At 45.1% G+C, this 10,020-nt stretch overlaps 1 protein-coding gene across 1 annotated transcript; it reads left to right on the forward strand.

The window, feature by feature from the left end:
* The first annotated feature begins 444 nt into the window (after positions 1-444).
* Positions 445-9,105, forward strand: LOC129382646 (uncharacterized). The gene is made up of 4 exons (XM_055066766.1): positions 445-623; positions 5,049-5,175; positions 6,317-6,570; positions 8,314-9,105. Exons 1-4 carry the CDS (start codon positions 456-458, stop codon positions 8,842-8,844), a joined length of 1,080 nt encoding a protein of 359 aa, XP_054922741.1. The 5' UTR covers positions 445-455; the 3' UTR covers positions 8,845-9,105.
* The last annotated feature ends 915 nt before the right edge of the window (positions 9,106-10,020 follow it).

The raw sequence follows: 10,020 nt of genomic DNA on the forward strand, positions 1-10,020 counted from the left end.
CACAGGCCTCCCTACAATTTCTTATAAAAGTGGTTCCCGGACATCGTATATGAGGAATGAAAAGAGTCAAACCGATACTGCTCAATGTTTTCGGCAGCTCTTGTGCAACTAAGCAATGGCGCACACCCACTGCGGATAAAGGTTGGTAAGAAATGGTGCAATGCGAGCCGAGAACACAGCCCAAACAGGAGACCAAAATAACAGCGGAAGAAAAGTCAGCAAGACCAAACGAAGTAGCACGTAGAACCACGTGCGAGATATGGGAAGAACCATGAAAGCGAGTGAAGAACAACACACAACGAAATTAGCAACCACGTCGCCCTTCTTTTCCTTGATGATATGCTGCCGGATTTTTTGCCTATCCACCTTAATCGGTACCATAAAAGCGGAGCACCATCATCATCATGTTCACGCTCGTATGGCCGAAGAGGTGGAGGAAGAAGGGAGAAGGGGGCATGGGGACCGCGGCAGAAGCAGCCCTGCTGTGTAGCACGGTTGCGCGCGAAATTCTTTTGTGTTTGTCGGTGGAAGACCTCTTCAACTGTGCACGATATGATCCGCTGTGGGAAGAACTCGCCCTACCACTACTCAGCAAGAGGCTTCGGTTCTTCCTACTCTGCGAGGTAAAGCCTTTTCACCGTACTACGCGCTCACGGGGAAGTGAGGAACGTGTTTGCACAGGGGCAAAAAATTACTCACGTGCGTAGTTCAAAGGACGTTGTTTCGCAAATTCATGAAGTTGCGATACAAGGAAACACGCAGAAGAGTAGAATTTAGGGCCAGTTGGTGTTGCATATCTGAGTACGGTGAAGCGCGAAAGAAGGGAAAAGTTAGGCAAGACAGACAGGACAAGCGCTGCTGACAAATGTGAACGTATATCGGATAAATTTCGCTGCATCAGTACAACGAGCACATGCGCCCAAGACACTCCAGAGCGAGCAACGAAAAGAGCAGGAGCACAAAATAAGGCGATACAGCAAACAATTGCATTCAATTCGCGCAAAATGTCTTCACGAAACATCGTAACTGGGAAGCACGTCTGCTCTCTCAACTGCGTATAATTGGCACAAGAGGCGCAACAAACAAAACAGAGGTGAATGAACCAGCTCAGCGGTAGCTACCCATGAAGCGCGCTTTTATTTGTTTTTGTTTAATAGGACCACCGAAGCCACACTAACGCAGATATCAGGTCCATAATTTTTTACTGACATCGCTTCCAAAAGCACACGTTCCAATTTATTTTTTCCACCGCCTACAACTTCCGCGTTCTTCAACCGTGGATATGAAGGGCAACTTTTGCAGTCTATAGCAAGATTTTATGCTCCTACTGATTTCAAAGACCTGAAGTCTGTCGCAGTCTATCGTTCAGGCACTGACCAGTTCTGCCCAATGTCTTCTTTCGTACGAAAGCTGCAGAAGTCGTCGAAGAGAAGTTCGTGCCCACGAAGCTGAAGTCAAGCAAGGCCAAATCGGCTGCACAAATTTTGCTTGATTAAATCAATCTCTTTGTGCTGCCGAAGCAAGTGAAGGACATTAAATCAGATGCTCTAAGACTGTTTTTCTCGCCGAAAGCACACACAAAACTGTGCGTCTTGAGAACCATTGTCTCCGAGGAGGGGATCCAGCCGGGTGTCGTGAGCAGCTACCTGCTAAAGCATCTGAACAAGCTGTCACAAGGGGTTCCCTTCAAGGTCAGGAGTTCTGAATGTGTGACAGAAGTTCTGCAGTAAGGCATCAGAGAAGCGAACTGCGGCATGTCTATCGACCATCGCGGAATTATATTACTCAGTCCCACACGACGAGCTGTTTCCAGCTGTGAGTGAACTCATTGACAATTCCGACACGGTTGTCTTTCAAAATGAATGCGGCGTGGCCAAAGAACGGTTCCTAGAGCTCCTGAGATGCTACCTTGGCGCCACTTAATTTCTATTGTAATCTACGTGCACATTCGGAAACAAGGCATCTGTATAGGCTTTTGCATAGCTCCTGTCCTCTGTGAATTTGTGCTCGCCAGCTTTCGCCGCCAACTGGAACGTCAGCCTGACGCAACTGAAGTCGGCTTAGTACATGTTTTAATACACACATAGACAATTTTTATAGTAATTTTAATATTAGACGCACCGAGAAGCTTAACATTGGTGGCTATGTCGGTCGTAGAAGTTTAGCAAGTGTTCCTCCTCGCTGAAGTTCCCGTTTGAGCAGCAGAATGCCCATTCCATTCAGTTTTTTAGACCTTCGCACACTTTTTAATCGAAGTGACCACGTCTGCTGTGCTTACGTGCTGGGTTACATGTTGAATTCCTGACATTCGAAACATAATAAAAGTGGCATGGCTAAATCACGCTTCAGGTCGGCTCTATTGAAGTTCTGGCTGCACAGGATAACGAAAAGCTTCAGTTACGAAGTACCAAGAGTGCAACAGACCGGTTTCCCACGTCCGCTCCTTCGAGCCTGCGGTAGACCTTGTAGGTACCCCGCAGAAGAGCCGCTCGTTCGAGGTTGCGCCATGTGTGTATACAGTTTCACACAACTTAAGTCTCATGGAAGCACCAGGTTTTGTGCGTTTTCTGCGCCATGAAAGTTGGCACAACTGTGCAAACGCGTCACGGAAAGACAAGTAACGAAATACTGTATGACTAAAACACGAGTATGTCTTATGCGCTATATTTCTGCCGTGCGCAGGATACTTTTAAGCTGTGGTCGTGTTTATTCAGGACAGACTGGCCGGTGCCTGAACAACAGGCTGCGACAGCACTTTTACAAAGAAGCGCTTCCTCTTTAAACAATTAAGGAAGCGCGATTCATGGGTACCACACACACACGCTGGTTCATTTTGTTTTGTTTTTTATGCCTCTTGTGCCAGTTGTGCGCAGTTCACAGCATGTACATGTTTTCCAATTATCACGTTTCATGAAGAGATTGTGCATGCGCTGTATGCAATTTTCGCCATATCGCCTTGTTTCTTTGCGCCTGCTTTTTCTGTTGCTCATTTCAGGGTGTCTTAGGTGCATGCGTGCATTGTCCTATTGCAGCGAAACTTTTCCAATTCATGTGAACAGTATCGAGTAGCGCTTATCTTGTCTGTCTCGCCTTACTTTTCCCGTCTTTAGGGTTTCACCGTACTCAAAGCAAATAAATATGAAACACACTGCAGATGTATTCTTTTGCTTGCTAACCTCGTGAAGACTGTAAATTAGTTATGCGTGCAATTTTTGACAAACATAAAATACGTTATACGGAGCTTTCGATAAAAAAAAAAGGTCATCTGTATGTCACAGTCGCTGCCGCCAATAGTGTGTCCTTAAAGAACGAGGCAGAGTTTCCCTATCTGTCCACGTTATTTGTAGTAAGCGGATAATTTTAGTCAATACAAAGTACGATATTAGAACGATTTACCCAATCTAGGGATCCAGCGAACGCCATGCTCGATCCTTTGTGACATAGCAGCAAATCTACTGCAGTAGATGTGTTTTGGCTATTAGGAAATAACATATCTGCGAAGGTCCTTTGTGCAAAGAAGAATGTTCGCAGTCATTTTATGCCATTGACCATTCCAGTCATTTTCTCCTGCGACCAGAACTATTGCTGTTTCACGATTTCTTGGACGAATCTCGAACAGGTTGTCCTGTATAGTGCTAAGTCCTGTTTTCTTACTCACGGTGTTTTCTTATCTATGCTGTTTTTAACAAATGTATTAAACACGCAGTGTGCAGGCACACTGCGCCGTTTTCCATCACAGTCACAGAAGAGAGTAAGATGTGTACATTCCGTGAAATAGATTTGGGCTTCTTAGTCATCTGTAGGAGTCACGCGTGCATCCAGTAGCAAATTAAGCCGTGAGTGACACTTGGTTGGTTTGCTTGGAGTATCTGTAGCGGCAAACAGCACAAAAACAACAAAAAGAAATCAAATATGGGCAGAAATAAACGCCATGGCACTGTGTTATATGGCAATTCCTACCCATATTACTTTTTCCGCTGTGTTTACCGCTCCAAAGAAAGATTCAATCATATCTTTCACGTAACGTCCCGAATGCAGTTCTCACTGCGCTGTACCCAAACATGGCGGCCACGATGACGTCAGTGCACTGTATTATCAAGCGCACTCTGTCTTGCTTTCTGATGGTGGCTGTTTTTCAGCGGATTATCACGGTTATCGCGTTGTTGCAACGCGCACGGCGCGTCTGTCGTGCTGTCATGCTGTCTAGTTTCCTGTTTGCGCCGCTTCTGGACCTGCTAGTACTCCAAGATGGCGGCCACGATGACGTAAGCGCAAGCTATCTACAGGCTGCATGCGTAAACCTCTATACAGCTGTATAAGCTTTGTGGAGCTGATACCGCTGTTAAACATTATATAACGCAGCTTTATATATCTATGTAAATGCAGTGTGTTTGTATAAATGGCAGTATTAGTGCAGCGGCATGATCACCGCATTGTGCAAAAGTTTAAATGAAAGAGCCAAGGGATACCACACAAACCTTAAGAACAAACGGCGTGTAGCACTTGCCAGCGCACTGCAAGGCCTGCATGTTTGAACGTCGCCTCGGTGAGGGCGCGTTGGGGGCGTTGTACTCCGACAGCAACTGCGCATTGCGCGGCCATGCGCGCCTTATTTTGAAAGCGATCTGCGTCGGTGGCCGCAGCTAGGTGCAATGGTAGCTCATACCTTTGTGCGTGCTGCGTTCACGCCGCTCAGTTTGCGTAGAAGTGATACACAGCACGGAGGTCACTTCGCTCGCTGCTGCTGCCGCACTTCCTCATGCCAGCGTTTTGGTAGCGAGAGTCCGCGCTCATCAAGGGTGATGTGTTTATCTTTGCCTGCGCATGCTGACACCATACTTCTTAATTTAAATATTTAGCGAATGTTTACAAGTTTATACGGCTAATGAGGCTTCTATCCTTATTCGTAGAGCTGTCTACGCATTTTTTGTCGCCATTGATGGTGACATGGCGGATTTTTTTCAACATATACCAACTAGGCCAAGAAGCAGTTCTCTTGAAGTGCAAATGTCACTATAATAATTACATTTCTTTCTTCTTTGTTGCAGGACAAAATTGACCCTCCCTTTGTGAGCAAGACGTTCACTACTGAGCTACGGTCCCGCCTGCGTATTGCAGAGAGAGCATCTCGGAGTCCTGCGCTAGCGATTGCTTTCTGCTCAGGCACACGTTATGGTGAGTGTAAACATTGGACGGGGTCCTGCTAAACACCACAGCTGAGTACACTATGGCTCTGTACGAAACGTCGTTAGTTCAGCCTCTTACTAATCGCATTAGAGTTTGTAGCTTTTGCTTGTGGAACTTAGCAGTTGCGTGTCCGGTAACTGACGATTACTGTGATTCGTACGTTTTCTCTCCCCACGAAAGTTACAATTTAGTATCCATCTTCGTTTTCGTAAGTCGCTTCATACTGTGAAGTTTTTAGCGGCACCAAATGGTAAAACTATTTAGATTCGCAAATGTCATCCTAAACGAAAAGAACAACGTAAAAGCTGGAGTGATGCCTTGGCCAAGTGACGATTGCCGTCCTGTAATATGGGGCGATGACAATGTTTAATGAGTTTTACCTGAATATTTATCTGTGACACAGTTATTTGCTAACTGGGGCATTAGAACGCGACGTGTACAATGTATTTTAAACCTAAGCGTGATCACTAGCGATGTTTAATTAGGTCAAGCACTACGCTTTCTCTGGGCTTCTCTTGAACTAATAGTACGTACCACCCTACGCAGATTATATGTACTGAATTATCTTGCAGGTAAAGCAGCAACTAATCCTGTCGCCATATAACAAAGTCCTGAAGATGTCTATAAGATGAGCTGAAACGGAAGAAACTGTACGAAATCGTGCATATCTTTAATTGCGAACATGACTATAAAAGCAATTGAACGAAGAGGGTGAGAGCACTACAAAGGTATATCCTCGGCAAATACGGCATGTAACTCAAAGCGCAGCGAAGCGCAGCGTCTTCATACAAAAGGCTGTACGGCGCGCACCTACTGTAGATAATTAGCATTTTACTGATTATCGAACTAATGTTGTTAATACGCAGTAGAACACGTATTAGCGAAGACATACTTTCTTGTTTGTTCCATCTAACAGATGCAATCAGTTATCACTCACTGCAAGCAGTATAGGAAAGGATAGTTGAAGCACGCTGACAATAACTACCATAGAGGGACCCAGAAGAAACGGCTGAGCAAATGACGTGGCAGTTTTTCTGGCCACTAATGAGAAGTTGTCGAGAATCCACCGTGATAACCCTCATTTTTTATCTTTATCTCATATTATAGTAAGCGCAACTTCATTCCATAGATACCAGCAGCCTGAGTTCCAGTTTTCCCGATGAAGTTAGCGTCGTCCGCATCGACGTGCGATGTCCCATCTGGGTTCAGCAGCACGGACTCGAGGAGCGCCAGGCGGCCTGCCTGTGCCTTCTCGTCTTGTACGAAGTGCCCGGTGCCATAATTGAGTGCGAGTGGTCACCGTTTGTCGCCTGCAGACGTCCGGCTGCCAAGGCAGCTCTGTTCAACCGGCTCAGGAGAACGATGCGACCGGACTGCTTCGAGGTTAGTAACCGAGAACGCAGATCGACACACGAGAGGCGAGGGAATTAGACAGGCCCCTTTGTCCATGCCTTGCTGAAGTCACTGAAGAATACAGTTCGCTGCAAACATTGGAACGCTCAGCGTGACAGTGATAAAGCAGACTTTCCAAGTGGTGAACAACAAAGCGGTCACACTGATCACAGGTAATGGCAGCAAACCAGCAAACAGCACATTCTTAGGGAAGTTTTAATCTTACTAATCCTAAACATATTCTAAGGAGTTGTGAAATCTTCAACTCAAAAACCTGGTACACATTATTTCAGATACGAGGTCAAATACTAACCAAAAACAGTACGTTTACATTAAATACATGTTGTTTAATATATCATCATCATCATCATCATCATCATCATCATCATCATCAGCCTGGTTACGCCCACCGCAGGGCAAAGGCCTCTCCCATACTTCTCCAACTACCCCAGTCATGTACTAATTGTGGCCATGTTGTCCCTGCAAACTTCTTAATCTCATCTGCCAACCTAACTTTCTGCTGCCCCCTGCTAGACTTCCCTTCCCTTGGAATCAAGTCCGTAACCCTTAATGACCATACGTTATCTTCCCTCCTCATTACGTGTCCTGCCCATGCCCATTTCTTTTTCTTGATTTCAACTAAGGTGTCATTAACTCGGGTTTGTTCCCTCACCCAACCTGCTCCTTTGTTACACCCATCGTTACAACGTTACACCCAACGTTACACCCATCATTCTTCTTTCCATAGCTCGTTGCGTCGTCCTCAATTTAAGTAGAACTCTTTTCGTAAGTCTCCAGGTTTCTGCCCCGTACGTGAGTACTAAATATACGTCAGTAATATGTATATATATATATATATATATATATATATATATTACTCAGGTACGGGGCAGAAACCTCGAGGCTTACGAAAAGGGTTCTACTTCAATTGAGACCGACGCAACAAGCTATGGAAAGAAGAATGATGGGTGTAACGTTGTAACGATGGGTATATATATATATATAAATATATATATATATATATATATATATATATATATATATATATATATATATATATATATATATATATATATATATATATATATAATCACAATAAAAATCTACTGGGTGCTTCCTAAGAAGGTAAGGGTGGGTGACGAGCTTTAAAGAATCGGGTTTGCGAGCGTTTCGCTAAGTTAATGTCACTGTAAGAGAATACAGGCACTGTAGTTGACCGGCTCGTGACCAATCGATTACCGTGGGCCTTGGCTTCACAGATTTAGGTGACGTTAGACCTCAACATGCTCTAAAATTGAGTCTAAAAGATAACGTGAACGTCTAGCTCAGTTTCAGTTTCAGTTTATTTCTTTAATTAGTGGGTGTACATGCTTACATGTAAGGAGGTCCTTGCCTCCTTTTCCCTGCTTCCTCAGCCCATACCTCGTGAAGGTCATAACTCGAATGAGGCCGCCTAAGCTACCTTGGCAGTAAGCTTTTTCTACACTGTACCACGTACTAAGATACTAAGGACAACTGCGCTCAGGATACTACGAGATGCCTAATGTTTATTAAAGCAGAGTCAGCAATATTCTTAAAATCCTAGTTTCTTCAGGTTCTTCAACAAAAGCTCACCTGTATGCTCGCTAGGCCTTAATGCACAATCGGTTATATGCAAAAATAGTTATGATGATTATTGCATCAGTCCTGTGACGTAATTCACAGCTTTATTATGATCTTTCTTTCCCTTGACAGCCGACGTACCATCACCCGACCGAGAACTGCCCAGTACGCTTCGCTCTTTACGCTACCAGCGCCTTCTCCAAGACAGTGTTCAAAAACTCGCAGCGCATGGACCGGATGGCCAGCTGCGTCTTGTGGACCTCGTGCCTCAGAGTCCTCAGCCCTCCCTCTCGAAGCCGCTTCCTACCTCACGCCTACTGGGGCGCCATGATTTTCGGCGAAAGCGTCCGGGCGACGACCGTCAAATTCAGAGAGCGCACGGCGCTGCCTCGAATGTACGAACACCTGGAAGACCTGCGGTGCGCGTTCGGCGACCTCGAGGGCGCCCTGGTCCTTGTCCTGCAAGAGAATGACCTGAGCACGTTCGTGATGGAAGCGGTGTGCAACATCTTCGCCGGTGCCACCGCGATCGTGGGAACGTCGTGCGGGCTAAGCCTGGACGAGAACGTCTTCGTCGCCACCGAACCGCACGAAGCCTCTGGAGCTTCGATGTGCCTCAAAAGTCCAGTCGTGGTTGCCCTCCTGGACACTTTTAAGACGTAGCTTTCGTTTTTATTCATCAGCATTACGATTCATATATGCCTACTTCAGGCGTCTTCTGTCTCCCGAGTGCAGCAAGAATTCGTCATTTTTGGTGCCCCCCCCCCCATTTCAATGAATAGGTCTCCTGAATGCTGGAAAATTATTAACTTGGCACTCTCCTGCGAAATTCTTGTGGGCCTGGTCCTCTGGAAACATTTTTGTAAAATCTTGTAACTGTGTCAATTGCATAAGTTCTACAGAATGCACTTCTTTTGTTCTTCAGCAAGTGTGGCTGTGCACACTACCGCCTCGTTTCGGCAAAGCAATTGATTTACCACATAGCACCGAGATTGATCTTGATCAGTTAAACACTCTTTCACCAAATTTTTAGGCCTCTCACCGGAAGTCCCATTCGTTTACTGTCAAGACTTCGTACGTTTCCGACGATATGAATGCCGCGTGGTAGGACGCAAAATTTCAAGATGTTGCTGTGACACCTCGCCGAATGGGAGTCGTGAATTACCAAAAATGGAAACTCCCCTAAGTAGCAAAGCACGTATACCTATCTCTGGAAATGCGTATTTCTTTATTTTCGTCTTACCATTTTTGCTCCCTGTATTCCAATTGTACCGCTTGCGCCAATTTCTCTCTACCATCAATTTATACTATATAAACTTGTTCAAGGTTCATTTAGAACAAAGTTCTGCACAGTACTTCTAGATGAATGAAAAATCTTTTGCACAATGTATACGGTCTTAGGCGCTGCCATATTTCTGTTTGCTGTGAACATAATTATGGTCTTACAAAATATTTACCGACACTGTATGTTTCGTAAGCATTACTTTAATTGAGTCGCCTAACTATAAGAAAATTAGCTGCGCCTTGAGAGAGAGAGAGGATGGCTTCATTTGGCGCAGTCTTGGCCACCAGCGCGTTCTAGCCTGCTTATTTGCTCTGTATTAAGGAAAGAAAAATTACAAGATGTCTTGCTATAAAAGAGGAGAGCTGGGGCATCAAGTCTCATATATAGCCCAATAGCGCCTAAATTCACTAACGTTGTTGTTTGGCAACGTAAATAAAGGTACCTAGGCTTCGCTAATAAAGAACTATGTGTGTGTTCCTGCAGTCATGTTATGCCAATCCTGCCTGGACCACCGAGGTTCGCAGTACTTATTTGTAAAAAGCTATCGTAAACGG

Source organism: Dermacentor andersoni, chromosome 6 (genome assembly GCF_023375885.2).
Source record: "Dermacentor andersoni chromosome 6, qqDerAnde1_hic_scaffold, whole genome shotgun sequence".
Lineage (NCBI taxonomy): Eukaryota > Metazoa > Arthropoda > Arachnida > Ixodida > Ixodidae > Dermacentor > Dermacentor andersoni.

Bases quoted from the DNA above. Each gene is read 5' to 3' on its own strand.
- LOC129382646 (XM_055066766.1), top strand. From the start codon at position 456: ATGGGGACCGCGGCAGAAGCAGCCCTGCTGTGTAGCACGGTTGCGCGC. The intron at 624-5,048 runs GTAAAGCCTTTT...TCTTTGTTGCAG, and splicing joins GGTTCTTCCTACTCTGCGAG to GACAAAATTGACCCTCCCTT. The intron at 5,176-6,316 runs GTGAGTGTAAAC...TTCATTCCATAG, and splicing joins CTGCTCAGGCACACGTTATG to ATACCAGCAGCCTGAGTTCC.